This window comes from Panthera uncia, assembly GCF_023721935.1.
Source record: "Panthera uncia isolate 11264 chromosome C1 unlocalized genomic scaffold, Puncia_PCG_1.0 HiC_scaffold_3, whole genome shotgun sequence".
In the NCBI taxonomy this organism is placed as follows: domain Eukaryota; kingdom Metazoa; phylum Chordata; class Mammalia; order Carnivora; family Felidae; genus Panthera; species Panthera uncia.
Window position 1 is genome coordinate 86,098,800 of NW_026057584.1, and position 23,448 is coordinate 86,122,247.

The following is a 23,448-nucleotide window of genomic DNA, read 5'->3' on the forward strand; positions in this document are numbered from 1 at the left end:
CCCCCCCCCCCCCCCCCCCCCCCCCCCCCCGCTCATGCTCAGTCTGTCTTTATCAACAAATGAATAAACGTTTAAAAAAAATTCAAAAAGCATTAAGAAATGATTCAAAAGACAGCTACAACAAAATACCTGAGACTTTTCTGGAAACGATTTATAAAATCCAGAAAATTTGGAACAGAAATATTTGAGAAAATTTTCAACCTATATTGTTATAAAAGGAAGAATTTTCAACTTATATTGTATAAAAGGAAGAATTTAATAATCCTAGTAAATATAAGCAGATATTTTTCTAAATGACATACTCACATATTGAAAGATGTATCTATGAAAAAATAGAATTTTAATTATGGTTGCATCTGAGGTCTTGCCTCAGATGTGAAGACCATGTCATCTCATTTCAAATGAAATAATCATTAACTGTGAAATTTTACATGATGGTAATGTACTTAATACTTTATCCACATAGATGCCCACTTTTGCTTTTAAAGGTCTTAGGGCAAGCTTTATTTTGAAAGTTAACTTGCCAAAAAATTTCAACAGAGTAAACTTTGGGAGAAAAGTATATTCCAGAATAAGTTGATATCATACAGATAGCTAAATGATAAATTTGGCATAGTCTGAAGGGAAAAAGCAAAAGGTACAGGATATTTTAATGTAGAAAATAGGAAAGGCAATTCCTCAGTTTTCACAAGACCATTTATTTGGCATTACTCTAAATTCAGCTCAAGCCACTGAGTTTAATTCAAAGAGCCCATACATGAATTTCTCATTGTTTGAAGTTGACATTCCATCTAAACGACACTACTCACTGCTAGTAAAATCTGAGTTTCCAATTTTATATGACATATTCTTGTCCATCCCAAAATACAAAAAATATGCAGGGAAATATTTTAAATGGTCTCATTTCTGTGCTCAAAAATCTATCATTATACTTCAGTAATCTTACATATTGCCAGTTTTCATCTCCACAAACAAAACAAAATAAAAAAAAAAACATAGTGGGGAAAAAAGCTAAGAGGAAGGAATATTCCACACATAAGTAAATGAACAAAAATCTAAGTTTACATTTAGCATGTCATTTTGCCTCTGGGGAACATGAGAGAGTTTGAATGTTAGGAGGTTACTGTTTGTTCTTTATCCAGTCACTGGTCATGAAATCTCTAGCATTTGAAAACTGGTGAGATTTTCAGTTGCATACATTGACACTGTGAATAATCATCGCACACCAATTCATTCTGTTTGGCTCACTGAGCATTTTGCATGATGTCCCTGATGTGTCCTCCACCTCTAACACACACATAGACTATGTGGGCCCATTTCCCTCCACCTCCCTTGTCCAGTCTTTTTAATGCTATTTAATCTTAAAAGAATTCTGATTTTTTTAAATTAAGTTTACTAAATTCTAGGTGTACACTAATTCAACTTCAGTATTGTCAGATGATTTTTCCAGAATAAAATACTAAATCTGATTAAAAAACTGATGGTCCAGTTTGGGTTCTATTCCCACTACCAGTGTTATTTTCAATCACAGATTAATTGCCAATTTTCCCAACATGGAAAATTTATGGATTAAGGAACAGCTACCAATACATTGTTGTTTGGAAAAAAAATGTTTGAAGTGGTAAAACTCTGAAGAAATTAATTAAGAATTTGTCCCATAATTTTCAAACAGTTACCTACAACTTTCTTCTCCATGGTGAATCAGTAAATTTTATTGTTTCAGGGTTCACTTGTTAAGTGGAAAGCACTAAAGGATGTATATAGTATCAAAACTCTTTTGATTTTGAGTTCCATAATGAGCTTTTTGAAATTTATAACAAAGACAGTAGTCTTTAAAAGTCACGGCTTCTGGTTTGCAATAGATACACATTTTAGAATTCTAATCATCATGTGTCTCACACAGCCTAATGTAAAGTTAACACCATAAACAGAAAATTGAAAAAGAGAATAGAGGACAAAATGAACTTAACTCACAAAGTTTTATCATGCTAAGAAAGGAGAAACTTCAGAAAGGGAAGAGAAAGATTGGATTCAGATTCCTAATACTGAGCCCTGCTGGACTCCCTACCCTTTGTTAAGTTCAAGGAAATGGGTGTTGATATGGTTGTGAGGTCACTGGGAACTCCAGATATGTTTGGGAAGAACTGATGATAAAAAATGCCTAAACCATCTTCCCTTAGCCCTTGAAGGCAATCCAGAGGGTTTGTATTGAATCCCTCCACGGCAGCTTGGTGCCATAGTCTTCATGTAAAAATATTATCAGAATCAAACAATAATAACACATCCAACAAAGATTATTCTAACCCGAGAGACCCAAGAGAGAACCCTGAAATTCCTGAGCCTCCAGAGAAGAGAATAGAAATGACTGAGAGGTTCAGCATCCCCAGTGGATCTAAAGGGTCGGGAGAGGGGTGCCTGGGTGGCTCAGTCGGTTGAGTGTCTGACTCTTGATTTTGGCTCAGAGCATGATCTCATGGTTCGTGGGATTGAGCCCTGCATCGTGCTGACAGTGTGGAACCTGTTTGGGATTATCTCACTCCCTCTGTCTCTGCCCCCATCTCTCAAAATAAATAAATAAACATTAAAAAAAATAATAAAGGGTTGGAATAAAGGGCATGGGGCCATGGTGGTTCCACAGAGAGCTTGGAGGATGCAGCAGTAAGAGGAACAGTTGACCAAGGGGGTGTCAGGTGCATTTTAGTGGATTCCTAGAGATGGCGGTGGGCCAGATGCTTCTCCCTTAACTATAGCTGAGTGTTCTGTACATCACCCACCCCGACAATCTCAGGTGCCATCTTAAGAAGAGAACAAGAAAAAAAGTCTGAACTGACAGAACTTCATCTCCAGAGTTATTGAAAAATATCACAAAGGGCACTAAGTTTACTAGAAGAAACAAAACTGAATTTCCTGCATCAACTCAGTTGATAAAGATTTAAAGAATAAAATTATTTACCCACCACAGTTTATCACCTGATGATATTTACATATATAACTTTAAAAATTATCAAATATCTGATAACTATAATTAATAATAAATTAAAAGTATATTTATCAAAGCTCTGAAATGTTTTTACACTAAATATCAGAATCAGAACCTAACTTAATTGGGACATATAACTGGGTTGTATCAATGAGTTAAAGTGAGTGGGAAAGCAAAACCACTATACCAAGTAGTTGTTTATTTGAAGTCCTTCCTTATGTTTATTTTGATGTATATTTATTGAAAGTCCATCCTTTCCGCAGCATGGAACAGAGGTAAATACTGAGGGGACTCACTGTCATTGAAGCTTCGATTAGATTTGCATAAAAAGGAGGGATTAGGAAAGGAGTTCTAGTCTAATGAATTAGCTCTATTTATCAGCCATTAGAACAAAGGCATTGACTATTATTTTATTTTTTATTTTATGAAAGAGAAGAAAAATACTACAGTTTGTTAAAGAGAATTATTTCTTCTGTAGTTACATATTGAAAAATAATATATTGCACATAATGCTTTCTACAGAAACATTCCAAATTTACCTCTTGGCATTTTCATTTTAAAATATCTAAAGAAAATATAGTGTCTGTGAGAGAGGTCATGAAAATAATGGCAACATGTTTTTTTTCCATTACTTTTCAATAGGATCAAAATAAAAATTGGGAGAGTATTTCAATATGTTTTTCTTACTTAGGAACTTTTCTTTCATTCTTGTGTATTTGCTAAAAGACTAGGTATTTGTCATTTCTGTTGGTGGAGTGATATTAAAAATTCAAGAGCATGAGTTATGATGGTTGCTGGGAATATCTGACAGAAACATCAAAGACCAAGTGTGCGAACATGGTATCAGAGGACGAATAATAGTGTGTGCTTGAAAGTACTGACATGTTCATAACCTAAATGTGAAAGAAACAAGTGACTACATGAAGGGAAAAATGTGTTCTTCCTAGAGAAACAAAAATTGAGAACTGATTCCATAACTGAGGTCAAGGCATCATTTTTTATGCTTTATTTACTGAATCTATAAAAAGTACTTTAACTTTATATCTGAGAAAGTACAAATATGGTATTCTGATTGTTTCTGAATGGTCTACCTCATCATTTGATAACATGCCTCTTTTGCATTAGTTTACTGAAGAAATCGTATTTTGTTATCCAAGGGCTTAGTACGAAGGGAAACAACCCCAGACCCCATTGGAGATTCTAATTGTTTGCCAGTCATCATCTTCTGACACTACACCCACATTGTGCCGGGGTGGAAGTTATATAATCCCATAGTACATTTAAGAGTGGTCTAGCTAATCAAATTATTGCTTCTTATGCCAATAGGAAATCTTATTCAAAAGGCATGGCTGAGCAAATCTTTCAGAAGCAAAGTGCTAAGGAGAAAAGGAGCAAAACCAAAACACGTTTGCTAGGAAATGGACAAGACAGTTTCATGTCACTTTACTTAATCTTTACAATAACACTCTCAGGAGGTACTGTTTCCACCATTTTAGATTTGAGAAAAGTAAGGCTGGGGCGCCTGGGTGGCTCAGTCGGTTAAGTGTCCGACTTCGGCTCAGGTCATGATCTCACGGTCCGTGGGTTCGAGCCCCGCGTCGGGCTCTGTGCTGACAGCTCAGAGCCTGGAGCCTGTCTCAGATTCTATGTCTCCCTCTTCCTCTGACCCTCCCCTGTTCATGCTCTCTCTCTGTCTCAAAAATAAATAAATGTTAAAAAAAAAAAAAAAAGAAAAGTAAGGCTTACAGAGACTGAGTGATTACCCAAAGGAACCTAACTGAGTAAGCCCATATCCTACTTATAAGCAGGAACACTGACCCAAAGTAAGAAGCTGTGGTTGAGATGGCATCATCAGAAGGAAATTGAAGATCAGGGTTCAGAGCAACTGTCTTAACAAACCAATAAGCAAGTAGAAGCTGAGATGCACAATCCCTAGAAGCTGAGTGGAAGAGTACTAGCTAAAATAGACATGGGTAAAGTAAAATAGTTTAATAAAAGTTGAAGTTGACACTTGTTATTAGTGAGTTCATTTCTATCACTTATGCTCCTAATTAAATTATCTTTCTTTTTGAGACTTATCAGACTTTTTCCATATTTTATTCTTCAATTCCTCAGAAGTAGTTAATGAGACACTTTGCTGGAAGCTATGGATAGAAACAGTACAGTGAGCTAGAACAGAAATGGTCCCTGCACACAGGTTTAAAGTCTCTTGGGTAGATGGGGCCAGGAACTAATTAAATAGATATTAATTCAACAAAGGGGTGGGTAGGTGACCCCTCCATCCCTGCCTCTGGGTATTCATGCCTTTGGGTCACACCTTCCCTTATAACTATGGGTGGGCCTATGAGTCTTCATCAAGAAGCAAGAATCCAGGGGATGTAGTGAGGTGGGAAGAATTGAGAGAAGGCAAATGGACTGGAGCCTAAATGTTTGATATTAAACAACTGCTAAGTGGGGTGCCTGGGTGGCTTGGTCAGTGTGAGTTTGAGCTCTGTATCTCTCTGCTGTCAGCACAGAGCCCACTTCAGATCCTCTGTCCCCCTCTCTCTCCACCCCTCCTCTGCTTGTGCGCACACGTACACCTGCTCTCTCTCTCTCAAAAATAAACATTAAAAGGGGCGCCTGGGTGGCTCAGTCTGTTAAGCGTCCGACTTCGGCTCAGGTCACGATCTCGCGGTCCGTGAGTTCGAGCCCCGCGTCGGGCTCTGGGCTGATGGCTCAGAGCCTGGAGCCTGCTTCCGATTCTGTGTCTCCCTCTCTCTCTGACCCTCCCCCGTTCATGCTCTGTCTCTCTATGTCTCAAAAATAAATAAACTTAAAAAAAATTTTTTTAAATAAATAAATAAATAAATAAACATTAAAAATAAACAAACAAACAAACAGCGCCTATGGAAGATAGAGCCGTTGACATATCCCATTAGAAGTGAGATATCAAGTATATTGAAACCTAAAGAAATGAAGATTAAGTTCAGTTTCATCAACATGAATATTGAAGTTATTAAAAGAAGGAAAGTAGAACAAGAGAAACAGAAGAAGGATAGGGCTCTTCATAAAGGCTATTTACACCATCATTCCCCAACAAGTAGTAGTAAATGGGGTAAGAGTACACCAGAGCAGGAAGATAATATAAATATTATCTACATAAAATGACTGATATCTGGATGTGACAGTAATCACATTGATAACATGATCAATTTCAGTTATCAAAGTGATTACTTGATGAAAATATTCATCAAAACAACTCAACAAACATAAACACAAACTCTCTTAGTTTTATGCCACATAGCCATAAAAAAAAGGCAGGAGGAGACGTTCCATGTTGTATGTGCTTCTAAGTTCTGGGTCCAGTAGTTGTGAATTGTTTCACACTGTCACTGATTGTTCATATGATGTTTTTTTTCCCTTTGCATCTTCATTCTGATATAAAGTATTAGTAATTACCATGTTCTTTTAATTGCTGGGTGGGGGGAGGGTATCTATCTTCAATCTTAATGACATTCTAAATGTTACTTCTTAGGGAAATGATTCAAATGTCTAAAATTAATTGCTCTACACTTTCACTTGATAAAAAGAAATTTAATCATTTAAATGGGATTGTGTAACAGGAAAATGACATTTTTATCTTATTAAAATTTATTTTTACCCGTAACTCTTTGTGAAGTAAAAAAGTACTAAGATCTCTTCTATAATGTTTGACATTTTTCAGGTTATTCTGGATATTTTCAGGAAAAACAACATAAATATGTTTTTAATATAAGAGCCTATGCTACTATAACTCTACCCTACTAACCAGATTAAAGTTTTGAATAAAACATTGTTAATTTAAATAAGATAATAAAGAAAAAAAGAATTCTATTTAGTAAAATAATATGCAAGAGAGACAAAGTCTTTTCCCCATATAATCTTCCAGTTGAACAACATGAACTCAGGTGATTGATGCCTCAACCATTTAGCAAAGGTCTTGTAAAAACTGTCCAACAAGTTTAATTTAGGGATCCATGTGTTTATCCTGATTTAGGTTCATGTAATTGTTTAATAGTTTTGGAAGCAACAGGAACAAATGTTAATTGAGATTTCATTATGAGCCACGGTTCTTTTTTTTTTTTTTTTTTTTTTTACATATTTATTTATTTTGGGGAGGGCAAAGCAAGCAGGGGCGGGGCCGAGAGAGGGGGACAGAAGACCCGAAGCAGGCTCTGCGCTGACAGGGTGACAGCAGCGAGCCCAGTGTGGGGCTTGAACTCAAACCGCGAGATCATGACCCCAGCTGAAGTTGGACACTCAATCGACTGAGCCACCCAGATGCCCCTATGAGCCACAGTTCTAAGCAATATCTTTAAAATAATCTTATAACCTAGATGCTATTATTATGCTCACTATACGGATGAAAAAAATTGAGGTTCCGAGACTCTCAATAGTCTACAATAACACAAGTGTTATTTGTTGAAGCCTAAATGTAGATATAGACCATTATGATCAAGAATATTCACAAACAGGGTGCCTGGGTGGCACAGTCAGCTAACCATCCAACTCTTGATTTAGGCTCAAGTCTTGATCTTATTCCTGAGATCGAGCCCCAAGTCAAGCCCTGCACTGGGTTCCATACTGAGCATGGAGTCAGCTTGTGATTCTCTTTCCCATATCCTCTGCCCCAACCCCCTCATTCACCTCTCCGGTCTCTCTCTCTCTCTGTCTCTCTCTGTCTCTCTCTCTCTCTGTGTCTCTCTCCCTCTCTCTTTCTCTAGCATAATGCACAATCACCTGAGGCAGATTTTTTAAAAAAATGAATCAAAGATTCTGTAAAAGTAATATTCCCCAGATTACTTAAAAAATGCACTTAGAGTTCTGAGCTGGCAGAAATATACAATTTTTTCCTTGAAAAACTTTTTTTTTACTTTCTCTGTTCTTTTATAATCTCTGTAATCAATTCCTCTTCTTCAAGGGCACTGACTGAAGCATCTAATTTAGTAAACTTGGATAAACATATTGTTCATATTGCTCATACATCACACCTTGAAGCCTTTACAGATGGAATGGGGGCTGTTTAAAGTCAAATAAAGAATGATCATTTAAAAAAATTTTCATTCAAACACAAAATACATCACAAAAAAACCTAAGGGAAAGGTAAATTCATTTTAAGGCTCTACCACTTGGAGCATAGGAAAGACAAAATAAAATACAAAAGAAATGTAATCTAAATGAAATCTTGGCATGAATTCTAAAAAGCAAATATTCTAAAGCTAATGAAGAAAAGTTAAAAACCATTAAATTAGTTTATAAGTAGCTACTATCACAACAAGCTCATAAATCATTTTTACAAACTGAATATGAACAATAACAATTAAGATGCAATTTCATCTCACTTGGGCCAGAAATTTGAATCTTTTCCCACCAAAAATTAAAACTCAAGCAGGGAGTTCATTCACTTAGAATGAAGATATTAATAGAATTTTGAGAGAAGTTGTTGGAAGAGATCTGGTAAATAATAAAAAGTAAAGATTTTAATATGCTTTGTGTTCTTTGAACATTATAAATTTCCTGAAAGGAGTTTCAAGTAAGTATTATCAAATGGAAAGTATCACTTGTTATAAAGACATCTTTGAGGCATGATATTCAGATTCAGTAAGAGAAAGCCACCAGGGATCCCCTGAATATGATTTTGGATGCTAAGAGCTATGAAATGAAAAACCCAAACTCTCCTTGATCCCCTTAGCAAGCCTGTAATGGCAGAATCTCCACTATGAATCCCTGAATATTTCATGCACTGAATTAATTTAACTTGTTCTGCAAACCCCTTATCTCTCCTATCCCATATCACACCAAAACAAGACAAAACAAAACAACTTTTCCCAGTTTTATTAGTCTGTGTTAAAAATGCAGTTCATCGCTGGGGCAAAATTCAACAAATAAAGAGATCAGATCACAATCTGCTCTAAGAAAGTATATTTGCATAAAAGATTGTTTACATAATGTCCTTTAATTTGACAATTTATTACCATACATTTAATAATTTTCATCTGTGTTTAGAAATACGAACCTCACCAGAATAAGTTTTTTGTTTCTTTTCCTTTTCCTCATCCTCTCCCCCATTTTCTTCCCCCCACACCACACCCTCTCCTCCCGACCTCTCTCTCTCTCTGTCTTACTTAAGATCACAACTGAGAACTAAATACAATTGTCTTACTTCTTTCATGGCTTCAAAAAATGTGTTGAGTCAGAAAAATTGTTACAACGTTGCAGAAAAATGTGGAACATTTGGGGTACAGCATAATTATTTATTCTTAAAAATCTGTAATAGCAACTGGGGATAAGTTTGAATGCCTGCCATCTTATATCCTAGTATCCTCTATAACCTAACCTCAAGTAAAAGCATATTACTTAAATTCCTCATGAAATAATTATGTTTCACAGAATCAAAAAGTTCCACAAAGGTTGTTTTATTTAGAAAGTAATGAGAAATTTATTCATTCAAATAGCTTTTATATATTCTTAATTTTCATAATAAAATTCTGGCAGATGAACTTTCAGAAATATGCATATAGTACTCTTTTATACTTGAGAAAAGGAAAAAGATGGGAAGGTTATGGTAAAGTTTGTTACAAATTTGTCTGAACCTAAGTCTGCTTGATTGCATTCACCTACTACAAAAAAGTAGAGGGGAAGAGGGTCACCAAAGCCATCAATACAGTTGATGACACACAGATTTCCATCAAGCTGGTTTTAGTTTCTCAACTACCCATAAAGGTGGTTCACCTTATTCTGATGGTTCATTTTTATTGCTTACAAGCAGAGTTTAAAAGCTGGAAGAAATCTTAGCAATCCCCCAGGCCTAACTATTTATTTTTCCCCTGAGCAAACCAATACCTGGAGAGGTGAAGAGACCTGAATTTGTAATCAAACAGTCGATGGCTCCCCACTGTTTCTAAGCTAAAGATGAAAATTACTTACTTGGAATTCAAGGACCTCAATATTCTGGTCCCTGACTGGGATGCGTGTAAAACCACCCTGCCTGGAACACCCCTCCACTGCCTGTTCCCCTCCAGCCTCAGTACCAGTTAGGAGAATTTCTCCAGTCAGCTCAAATATCACCTCCTCAACAAAGGTTTCTCCAACCTCCCTCTTTCCTTTCTCGGCTCACATTGGGACAATGGGGCTCATTCATGTCTGTATCCCCTATGCCCTGCATACTGCTTTGCCTATAATAGATATCAAGAAATATTTTTCAGTTGGTAAATGAAATAACCACATGACATTCGATTAATGATTTAGCATTCTTTTGCCCAAACATCAAATTAATCTTTCCTGTCTATCCAAACTTTTCCCTATCCTATTGATTCAATTTTCTAATAACTTTTAACCCTATCCTGTTTTTGTCATCCTATTATCTGTGACCATATTTTAGATAGTGAGCAGCTCACTTCTGTATGATTGCAAACATTCCTTAACTGGAATCCACGTTTCTATTCTTGACCTCTTTCAGAATGCTGCCACCTATTTTTTATAATAGATCCCTAATCCTACAATTTCTCATCACCTCCTCTGCTACTCCTCTGCTTTCAATTGTGACCACCTCTTGCCTGCTTTCTCTAACGGTTCCCCAGCAGGTCTTCTGAAGACCATCCTTACCTTCCTATAGTCTATTCCCAACAAAGCCACCGGAGGGATCATTTTGAAAATTGCTATGCCATGTTGCATTTCTGGCAAAATGGGAATGGATGCCATGTCTTTATATAGTTTTCTAAGGGTCTACATGTTATGGACCTTTCTAGCTCTCTAAATTTCATCTACTCATCTCCTGTTTGCTCATTCTATTCCAGCCAGGCTAGCCTCCTAACTATTCCTCAAATATTCAAGACACGTTCCTGTCTTACGTTTAGATACTCCCTCTGCCTGGAACTTTCTTGACCAGATAACTGCTTGGCCCACCCTCTGTCTCCTTCACTTCTTCATCCACATCTTATTGTCTCAATGTGGGCTTTTCTGAATGCTTTTTAAATACTGCACATTGCCAAGGATCCCACATACAGTATTTTTATATCTCCTTTTCCTGTCCTACTTTTTCAATTGTCCATAGGACTGATCAACTTCAAATGCATTATATAATTTGCTACTTATTATATGTATAGTTTGTCTTCTCTGGCTGGAATGCAAACTCTTTGAGGACAGGGATTTTTGCTTTGTTTGTACATACATCCAAACACTTTAAAAACTGCCTGGAATATATATATACATATATATGTATATATATATGTATATGATGCTCACTAAATATTTATTCAATGACTGCAAATGTATTACAAGGACATTATATAACTAGAAGTCAAATTTTTTCCACAGTGTTCAGTGAATATATTAAACTTCTTTTCAAGAACAATTATAGACTTTTTGGGCTCTTCATTTTTAGTTGTTCCGAGCTCTATTCATCTATCATTAGCCAAAGTGTTTCTTCCAGCCTCCACTGACTGTCTCTTCTAGCCAATCAATCCAGTTTGAAAGACCAAATGCAAACAAGGAAGGGTTTGAGCATACTAAAACTCTGCCCTCAGGGAAGATATGTTTGGTAGGATTTGGGCATGGTCTCATGGGTACCTAAGACTCCTAGTCCCGTTCTTAGGCCATTCCTCACAGCGTCCCACTAACTCTGCTAAACCACTTTGCAAAGTAAGAAGAGAGACTTGGAAACAGAAACACTATTGCTATCATTTAAGGAGACATTGGAATCCAGAAATAACAGTATATCAGTGTATAAAGAAGGTGGAACTAGTTAGTGTATAGGAATAAGGAAAGCAGTAGATATAAACTATAATAAGAAGTTAAAAAAAATAAAAGAGAAAAAGCAAGGAGAGTCTAATTCTAGGCAGTTGGAGACCAGCACATTTGCAGGAAAAGTAAAATCATGGCCAAGTGACAGCAGAAGATTCAAAAGTGTCAATGACAAACAAAAAAAATCTCGAAAACTGACAAAACAGGTTGCATTAGCTTATACATTGTACATTCATCCCGTGATGCCAACAAATAGTCCCCAAGCAGGACTATGATAAGGCTTGACATCTCCATGACCCTGGACAGGTAAGATATTACCAACTCACTCCTAGTTAGTAAAGAAAATCTCTATCAAATCTTATTTTCTAAAAAAAATATATATATATATGTGTATATATATATATACATCATATATATATATCATCTCTTCCCAATTGCTCTGCTCTATTCTAAGTCTATCAATTTAACACTGCTCTGGAAAACAGTGTGAGAAGGTATCACGAAACTCAACTCCTTTTCCTCCTCTCATTTGCTTACTCACCTATAAATATTGTTTAGAGTACTCCACCTGGTTCTGTTACATATTCATTACATCTTCAAATCTTCTTTTTTAAAAAAATTTTTAATGCTTATTTATTTTTGAGAGAGACAGAGAGACCGAGTGTGAGTGGGGGAGGGACAGAAGCAGAGAGGGAGACACAGAATCCCATGCAGGCTCCAGGCTCTGAGCTGTCAGCACAGAGACCGACGCAGGGCACGAACCCATAAACGGAAGAGTTCATGACCTGAGCTGAAGTCTGACATTTAACCAACTGAGCCACCCAGGCACCCCAATTACATCTTCAAATCTTATTCAAGGGGTGGTTTGTTAGAGTATGTCCAGGAGTCTAACAGTGTGACAAGTGTAGTTATAAAAAAGCACTTCCTAATATGATGAGTTTTGATTAATGACAATTATTTCCTGAAGTTTCAGAATAATATGGTGTCTTTAAAAGAACTAAGTCAATATTTTCCTGGTATGAAAGCTTTGTTAACAAATAAACCCTTTGAAAATTTTCTATATATGCTTTCTTGAATTATATTATTATTTTGAAATATTGATTTATAATCCTTTGAGGTAGTATTGATGTTAAAAGCACAAAAACAGAGATGTCTGAATTTAGGACTTTCTAAAGGACTTGCTGCAATGTTGATTAAAATACTCATGAAGGATTTTTTTAAGTTGTCTATAGCTAGTTTTCCTGGATATATTTGGTCTTTGTAGAAGCATATGGAAATGCATATTTAATTTGACAGTATTTTGCAAATCATGCCCCCTTCAGAATAACTTGCAAAGTAGAGATGCTTTCATATGCTAGAGGATGGTTTGTCTATTATGCTGAGAGTAAAGAAAACCATATATTCAACAACAAAATTTTTTAAAAAGTATTTTTTTGGGACACTGCAGATTATGAAAGAAAGAAATATCACAAGACAATGTCCTTGTACTCAAGAAAGGTAGAATTAATTTATAATCAATATTCAAACAATCATATTGAACATGTAAAGATGATTTCTCACAAGTATCACAGGCCCCTTAAAAAAAAAAAGACCATTTTCAGCCTAAGTTTCTATGACTTCTACCAAATCTTCTAAAATCTTGTCCAAAGCTGATTAGAGCAGAGATTGATATGGGAACCAAAGCAAAATATCTATACATGAACTAGTCATGACCAAGGCAGACCTCAACACTAGAGAAAAAGATCATTTCCACCCAATCAAATCTTCTCCTTTGTAGTTGAGTAAAAACAAGTATGCAAAGAAAAAAAAAAAAAACAACAAAGCAGATCATATGAGTTCAGAACTTTGTTCTGAACAATGTATTTTATTACAAATGTTCTTGTGGTTGGTGAAGTTAGCCCAGACCAGTCTTTTGAAAGCACCAGGATCCAGTGGGTCTGTGTGTGGCCCACACACAGGTATCCCTGCACCATGGCTGTTTTGGCCATCATAAGGAGCCAAATAGATACATGGATTTTTCTCAATACTAACAAGTAAAAGTTTTAGCACTAGTTCTTCATATACATATATATAAAACTACCCTGCAGATTCCAAAGGTCACTTTAGGGGCAAAACTTGAAGTAATTAAAACAAGAGCTGAAGCTCCTTGACAAGTTTTACTTTTGGTGTCTGAAAGGTTCACTGACCTCATATATCTTCAGAGACACTTAACTGCAACTTTAGAAGAAAAAATAAATTTTGAGATTTCAAAGGACTCCACAATTTTCCCAAATTAATGATTATGTCACCATTATCTGAGAGTAGTGATTTGCAAGTAACAATGGCTTTAATATATCTTTTTATACTGATAATTACTATTTTGGCTTCCCTTTAAGAGCCAGGATTACTTTATCTCCTGAGTTGAAAAAATCAGATTATTTACTGAACTTATTTCTAATTGTGATCACACCCCAGAGTATAAATGTTATTTTTATGGTTACAGCTTAAATTCACAACACACAAAAATCATCTAGATGATTATGCATAGTTAAAATTATTTCAAGCCAAGAAGATAAGGGATCCTTTTAGAGTTACTGATCTAACATGGTTTCCGAATGAAGATAGGTATAGGTTATATGTCATGATTCCATCGATGAGTTTTCTTCAATCAATGTGCCATCTTTTGGGCTCCTTACAGTGAGGATTTAGGGACTAAAACTTAGAACAAGTTTAATGTCCTCCATGAGCTTGGCTCTGAAATTAAGTGTGAGCATGAAGCAAACTTGATTTCACCAGTGTTTATAATTTCTAAAATATTGTAGAATAGGCATAACGAGCAATTTCATGATAATAGGCAGAATTTTAAATGTTAAGTCAATAACTCAGGTTCCATAAAAGTTTGAGTGAAAAGTATTAAAAGAAAATGATCACTTGACATATCCCTTTAAGAAATGTCATTTAAGTAATTCTTTCTACTTCTTTATACTTTCTCAAATGTGTGAAACTAACCAAGTGAAATCTTTCTCATAGGCAACAATTTCAGCTCTCAAAGTAACAAAGAGTAAATTTATTCACTTAGTTAATGTAGCATTCCATTCAGCAGAGGATTTGTAACTGTAAATTTCCCCACCAAGCTTTTCCAAAGCACCTGAGTTAAAGGTATCTATCCACTGCTCCTATGGCAAGGTCTGAGAATTCACTTAGCAACTATAAAACATAAAAACATATAAACATATAAAACATATAAAACACATATTCTAACCTTGCGTTACCTGTCATCTAAATCAACCATCAGTTATTAAAATATTATCTCTATAGTGGATTATAAGTTAAAATCATAGGCAGTATCTTATATTTATTTTCATCTGTGAAAGTTACTTGTACAAAAATATGTATTGGTTATATTTGTTCATGTCTTCTTAATTGACTCAGGATCGTTCTTTTTTTTTTAATAAAATTTTTTAATGTTTACTTATTTTTGAGAGAGAGACAGAGACAGAGCATAAATGGGGGAGGGGCAGGAAGATAGGGAGACACAGAAACCGAAGCAGGCTCCAGGCTCTGAGCTGTCAGCACAGATCCTGACCTGGGGCTTAAACTCAGGAGCCATGAGATCATGACCTGGGCCGAAGTCGGATGCTTAACCGACTGAGACACCCAGGCGTCCCAGGATCATTTTCTTTACATGACAAAGATGATTACCTTAAAAAGGATACTTCTGCTGAAGTAAGATAAAATGGAAGTTTCACTCTGTTTACACCCTGAGATTAGAAAGAAATATGGACGTAATGGAAGTCTTCATTATTTGATGACCAATGGAATACTGGGAAAAGGTCATTTAAAATAAAATCCATTTTAAACAAATAACCATATTTTTATAGTAATTAATGGAAGTTTTTAAATTTTGATTGAGATGCTTTTAAAAGGTAAAGTTTAAAATTATATAAAAATGTACACAAAATTTGATAAAACAAGTTAGAAGTATAATGTGCTAATTATTAAAAGGAGTAAATAATAAATCGAGTGTTGATTTTTTTGGTGTATTTTAAAAAATGTTGGGATAGAAAAATACAATCTCTTTCATATTACATTTAACTTTTTTAGCATGACCATAGAAATGATCATTTCTATAAAAATTTTTGAAGCATTCATCATTTCCTTTCAATCCTTGATATTCAAGTCATTTGCTTTTGAAGTACCGTGTCTAATTTCTTCTACTTCATCTGTTATTGGTTCTAACTCTGACAGATTCTCACTGCCCATAATTTTGTGATTCAGCAATTCTTCAGTATCACTTGCATCAGGAAATCTTGAATCTCTTGAAAAATTTTACTTTACAATCCATTTTCATTATGTTTTTATTGTGTTACCTGATAGTTATAAATTTTATAACCAGCAAGAGACCAAGACATTTTATAAGTCGTAGAGATAGATGCTAATACTAATTGGGAAAGGATGTTCAGTAAAAGCTAATTTTGTGAGTAGTTCATTAGGGAATATTTTCTATTATGGCAATCTTTGCTTTCTAACATTACTATGTGTCTTTGGGAAGTGGGATAATGCCTTGGTAATCAGAAACTCTTGTAATTTGCAATCAGATTAAAAGAAGGGGTAAAAATTAAGCAAGTGATAAAGCTGGAAATGCAAATTGGTGTCCTCTACAAATGTCTATTATTGAAACCAAGACCGTGGATGTTTCTGGACCCAGGGACCAAAGTTGAGGCACTGAGAGTGAAAAGGTGAAAGAGTAAGCTTTGTAAAATTTAGAAGAGTCATCACATAAATTGGAGCTGAAGCAAGAGAAAATGGCGCCCTGAAGCCTAGGGCTGTGGGAGGGAAACATCAATGACAAAGGGGATGGTGAAGGATATCTAATATAACTGAGAAGTCAAAAAGTTGTGGCTGAGAAGTCATCCAAGTTAATAGTAAACACCGAACTTGAGAAACAGGCTAACAGATGACCTAGGAAGTGGAGGTCACATTTCAACTTAAGATTCTCTGAAAACGGAGAAATCTATTGATATTGGCCTACTGCATTTCAAAGGACCTGGAGTTTTATGAATTTACACACCTTGCTGGTGTCCCCTACACTTCCTCGTTCTCTAGACTTTAACCAGGAGAACTTATGCAGGTAGTAGACAAGAATACGATACCTAAGTCCAAAAGGATCACTAAGAAACTAAAACCAGGTTTAAATTATAGATAAGTTTTAGATGATGGCATTCTCCAGCATTGCCTGGAGAAGTATATAGAATCAATGTGTCAAGTCAGCATTCCCTGGAACAAATGTGTATTAGATGGTCTTCCCATTTAACATTAATTGTACAGTTGAGCCAAGCATGGCATGAGCTTTTCTTAAGTCGTTTTGCTAAATTTTCTTTATGCCTCTTTTTATCCTTTTTTAGACTTTCCTGAATATTGTTTGGCTTGTCTTTTTTTTTTTTTCCCAAATAAAAATAATAATAACCTACATTGCTGAGTTCTAAAATTTGCCCTAACCATGCACTGAAGTTGGCCAGTCTCTTCAGCTGGTTCTTCTTAACCTGGAAATTACTTATTATAATAAAGAAGATGACTCAATCCCTTTAAAAAGCCTTAAAAATGTCATCTCTATTTCTAGGCTTCAATCACACACTTCTAGCTGATTATGGGAATGTGCTAACACGATTTGAAATTCTAGCATTTTCATCAAAATTATCAGTAGGTCTCATTCTTGGTCACTCAAAAAACTTAAAAAACCTAAGGGAAATGAACATTTCAATAAATCTAATACATTGGAGCATTTGGAGCTTTATTATGTCCTTTATTATGGAAATAATAAAGCTTTATTATGGAAAGTGAGGAACAGCAATTTTCTAGTATGAATGGTCTTACTGGATGGGGTAAAAAAGCAAGTGACAGAAGGAATCTTAATATGGGGCTCCTGGGTGGCTTAGTCAGTTAAGCATCTGTGCAGAGCCTGCTTAGGATTCTCTCTTTCCCTCTGTCTCTGCCCTCCCCATATCATTCTCTCTCCTTCCTCTCTCTCTCAAAATAAATAAAAACACATTTAAAAGAAAAAGAGCTCATATGATCCAGGCTTGTTCTGTTTTCATGCTAGACTCTCTTTCTCAAAAAAAAAAAAAAGCATATATACACATGCACATATATATGTGTATGTATGTGTGGCTGGGGGTGTTGAATTGCAGTCTATGGCCTCCTACAGAAGAATCATTTTATGAGCTTCAGATATTTTTGAATCCCATAAAATCAAAAGGTTAATTACTGATCTAAAGTGTACCAAAAAGTCAACATTTATAAAGTTAAAAAAATTCAATGTATTTAAGTCCTTTTTTAGTGATGCATTTCTGATCTTCAAATTCTTATAGCTAAAAGTATTTCCCTTTATATCTCAGAGCAATAATTATTAATTTTATAGAATGAGTTGAAGTCATCCTTGAAGGAAAAAAAAACAAGATGGCATTTACTCAAAACCAGTTCTAATTTAGAATAATTCTTAGCTATAGACAAAGTTTAGAATATGACACTGGAATGAGAAAAGGTGATGATAAACTAGGACAAGGTCAAGTTTTACTTGAGAATAACGGCTTGAGTTATGATGCTTAATGCAGTGGATTGACGATAGTCTGTACTCTTTCTCTTTATTGGCAAAAGGTTTTTGGAAAAAGTCTTAGGTTATATGTTCTGAAAAATGGCCAAAATGCCTATTTAAGCAAAAAAAAAAAAAAAAAAAAAGAAGTGCAACTTCTTGGTACAGATGTAATTTACCAGTTGCTAATGGAAACATATAAAATATATTTCAAAGTTATATACTGAATATTAAACTTTAGAATTCAGGGTTACACATTCTGGTATCCACTGTCTACACCAGGTGGGTCAGTCACTCCCATAATGCCCTTTTTCCCATCCTTGATGAACATTTATGCATTCTGTTTAACCACACACTTAGAATGCCCCTAATTTAACTCTGACCTTCATCCTGTTTTACTTTTTTTTTTGAAGGTTTTGACTACACAAGTATAACACTATAAATACAGTCAAATAGTACAAGAAAAACCAATTTAAATATATATACTTTAAAAATTCTTAAGAAAGAATAAATGACATAAAAGAAAATATCACTTGTATACTACTTGTTTGAAATAACACGCTTAGCCACTAGATGTCACCCTTTAAAAAAGCAACAGAGTTTACTTCCCAACGTTTGCTACATCAATAGCTGTTACATTCCACTATTGGGTGGAAGTTGGCACCGTTGGAATTAGTCATTCTGACATGATGTAAAAAGAAGCTTTAACAACAAACAAACAAACAACAACAAACAGGGTTTCCTGTAAAGAGGGCTTCATGAGTCAAGCCTGATTTGAGTCTTTGGAGACCAAAGCCGGATGGTTAAAATGCCACAAGAGATAATAACATATAATTTTCAAAATGTTAAAAGCACATCTCTCCTATAAGTATGAAGTGAAGATCAATAAAGATCTCATTCAACTCATTAATTAGCGAGGAACCAGTCAGATGGTAAGGAATGTAAGGCCTGTAAAAGAGCATTCAAGGAATGGAAACTTACTTACACAGCTTTCCAAAGGCCTGCTGAAACGAACTTGGTAACAGACACAAAACTGTGTCATGTTCTACAAATTACAAGCCACAGCCTCTGAGGTTATGTTTTCTATTTGAGAGAAATGATCTCTGCTAGTCAGAAGTCTAAGAGGTGACATACAACAGTGAAGCGACAAAGTATTTAGCCTAGATGTATGGACAACGTGTAATTCTTTCACAATTGTGCCTAGTGCTTTACATGCACCGTCCCATTTTATTCTCAGAATCATTGCTTATGAGGTAGATGCTGATATTATCTTTATGTAGAGACTAGAACACTGAGAGGTCAAGGAACACTCTTTAGGTTATGGACCAGAGAGTGATCGTGCTGGAATGTGAATGTGGCCTGTCTATACAGTCTTTCTCCTGGGACCAAAGATGTAACAATTAGAGTGGTCTAGAGGATGATGGGATTCTATAAGACGAAGTGCATGTGAGCACACTATCGCGGCTTCACCCCCTCCTGTTTCTCATCCATGAAGGACAAATAGTGACAAAAGAAATTTCAAGTGCAACAGACATATGCTGTAAGATCAGAGCTTAGCTGCTAACGCTTAAATTCTTGAAAATTTGTGTAGATTACTTAACATATCCCTCACCATCCCACCAGCTTGTCTTTGGATTGGTATGATACACCAGATCCTCTATTACAATTTAAATAAGTGGAGAGTGGGAAATGATCAGACTAGTGAGTCTCCACACAAAAGCAAGCAGTATCTTATACACTGTCTACAGGGAAACCAATTACGTTAGGTAAAACACTATCAATGGGTTTTGCTAAAAATGAAAAAGAGACCATTTAAAATATGCATAGTATTCCTGTAACATAATAATGCTTTATATTCTTTTCAGAGAATTTGGGACATGGGGAGAAATCTAATATACTGACAATATATTTGGGGAAGACATCTGCCTGACAAAATACCTGTCTAAAGAAAACGCTCTATTTAATTTTAAAACTTTAAAATCTTGAAGAAATTTTAGACACGATTAAATGAACTGTAGAAAATCATCTTAAATTTCTTGGATTTATATGCATAGAACCTCAGAAATGTGAGGTGCTCCAAGTTTTATTACTAATTCAGCTTCAATTCTTGTAAAGATTACACCACTCAGCTAGTGGCTGAGAGGATTCAGAAAACTAATCAAACATTATTATATTACCTATTATGAGTCTAGACAGTCTCCTCATCACACATACTTTGATACAAAACTCTGAAAGGAGTTTTTTCAGAGTATTATTTCTTTATCTCCATACAGATAAAAACAAACTTACAAGTTCCCTAGTCAAATAAAAATGTATAAATTTGTTAATGTATCACATTTGCATTTATACTTGCTCTAAAAAATGAGAAAGTTATATAAAGTAGAAAAGTATTGCTTTTTATGCAGTCTGTGTTGTTCAGTGTTCAGCTTCTTCAGTTTTCATGGATTATAAAATCTTTTAGGACAGAAGATAATCCTTACAAAACCATCATATAATGTTTCTAGCTTTAAAGGTAGATGTAATTTTAATAATAACATACCACATTTAAGGCTCTATTAGGCACAGCTCTGGTTGCCTTTGATTTATTCATCAATGTGAGGAATCTGAAATTTCTGAAGTCTAATTTTGAAAAAAAATAAGTCATCTCTTTGCATTAAACCATCTGCTCTACATGATTACAGTGACTCATTTTTAGCATTGAGCTTCCCCTTTTGTGATTCATGTTCAACCAACTGAACTCTTCAAAAAGCATTTATTTCTAATAAAGTGCATCATTGTTAATAGAGTGGTAATATAATCATAATCAATCCAGATTCTTATTGGATAGCACCTTAAAGAGCTCATGTAAATTTAGCATATCATTAATGCAAATTAATTTATTCATCACCAGAGAAGAGTCTGAAGATGGTACTCACGCAGGTTTAATTGTATGAGCATGTTTTTCATGGACAAAGGCACCAGCAAGACCTCCCGCTCCTGAGTTTAAATACTGGATAGAAAAGAAATTAAAATGTATGAGCATATGATAAAAATGAACAATAAAATCACTTGACTTTTTTGTTATGAAACCAACTTTTGACCAGCTCAAAATGTGTGATTATTTGAGCTTTTATAATAAAACATAATTTTACATTACCTAACTCAAAGAAAAAAAATAATAAACATAAGCATTATTAATTGAGACTAAATACCTATTACATTTTTGGCCAAATTTTGCATCAACTAAATAGGTAACAGTTCCAATGAAGTCTATCTAATTTTAAACCCTATTCATTTCAATTATTTTGTTACAAAAATATTTCCATAATAATAAAGCATCTATTTTTAAAACACCTACATTAAAATAAAATTAGTTTCATTTCCATAATCCCTGTCAATGAAATTGTCTTCAAATATCAATATCAAGTTGATTCCATAAGAATTATCTTTATGTATGTAGAAATGACACAGCATATCACCAAAACCTAAGAACCTAATCAATTTGAATTAAGTTCTAAGGGTGGAGCTTTTTTCCTAAAATCTCATGATTTTTCCATAGTAGCCAGGCAATTAAAGGAATTAGTACTCTATAGTGGATGGAAATACCCAATTTTAATTATTATACTATTCTATCATATGACTTTATAATTAACTAAAGTCAGAAAAAAACAGTAACAAAAGAAATGGAGTAAAGTAAATCAAATAGTTAAAACTGGCCACCAATCCAGTTGTTCATTTAGATAACAATCAATGTGTAATAAAAGGATATGAACATATTAACTAATTTGTACCTTGTAGGAGCACCAGCAGGCAAAATCAACCCCCCAGTCATGTAAGCGGAGTTCAACATTTCCAACTGCATGTGCTAGATCAAAGCCAACAAAACAACCCTGGGGAAGAACATAATAACAAGTTTTGAATTTGCTTAATGATTAGAAATAATAAGTACAAATATCTCTAAAAAAATCTTTGACAAACTGCTGTACTATAAATATGGTTTATCCTTTGGTACAGTGGTTCACAACATGTAAACCACAAAACACTGGGCATTCCCAAGATCCTTCTAGGTCAAAATTGTTTTCAAAATATGAAGACATTTTTGCCTTCTTCACTGTGTTGACATTTGCAATGATACTTTAAAAACAGTTATGGGAAAATTGCTGGCATGTTAGCACAATCAAGGCAGTGGCACCAGATTATATTAGCAGTCACTGCATGTTGAAACCATTTAGTTGCAGGGGGAAATAAGAAGATAATTTTGCTTAAAAATCTCCTTGAAAGGGATGCCTAGATGGCTTAGTTGGTAAAGTGTCTGACTCTTGAGGCTCAGGTTGTGATTTTTCAATCTTGAGATCGAGCCCCGTGTCATGCTCTCCCTCTCTCTCTCTGCCCCTCCCCTGCTCATGCTCTCTCTCTCAAAATAAATAAATAAACATTAAAAAAACTCCTTGAGACATCTGTAAAAATGATAAAGTTATTTTAAATCTCAATGCCTTAGTTCTCATATTTTTAGGGTTTAACATGAGAAGTATGCATAAAACATTTGACCACATTCTGAAGTAAGAGGGTTACCTCAAAGTAATGCACTTATGCAATTATTTGAGTTGCAAGCTGAACTAGCCACCTTTACTCCACAGAGAACAATTTTTTTTAATGAAAAAGCAACTGAGAGACAAACAACAGTAATTCATACTCGGGCATTTGATAGACATTCTTTTGGAAATGAATGAAATGAGTGTCAAATCAAGGAAAACAAGTCATAGTATTTGCTGCCAATGAAAAAAGTTTCTAAGAGAAATTAGGATTTTGAAAACTTGTATCCACTTCTGTGAATATGACCACTTCCCAATATTTAAGATATTTCTAACGAGTTTAGTAGTAACATGTGCTTTTTAAAATAATATATAATGAAATACGTAGGTGTTTGGAAAATATGAACCAATATTTTTCAAACAACCAATGTTTGATATTACATATCAAGCATGGATAAAGACCTCTTCAAAGTACAAAACCATACAATGGATTTTAATGTAACAAAGCAGAGAAAGTTAGTAATTTGGTTTCACATTGCATACCACGACTTGTCAAATTCTGGTACAGTATCAAAGAATAGTCATAACTAACTGAGAAAAGACTATTAAAATACTTTTGCTTTTTC

At 34.8% G+C, this 23,448-nt stretch overlaps 1 protein-coding gene across 1 annotated transcript in view; it reads right to left on the bottom strand.

Moving 5' to 3' along the window:
• Positions 1-23,448, bottom strand: part of KYNU (kynureninase) — a 115,906-nt gene that overhangs the window by 28,597 nt on the left and 63,861 nt on the right. The window contains exons 9-10 of the mRNA XM_049615675.1: positions 22,082-22,180; positions 21,227-21,300 (exon numbers count right to left, since the gene is read on the bottom strand). Of these exons, the coding sequence (XP_049471632.1) occupies positions 21,227-21,300; positions 22,082-22,180 (173 nt within the window). The remainder of the gene's footprint in view (positions 1-21,226; positions 21,301-22,081; positions 22,181-23,448) is intronic.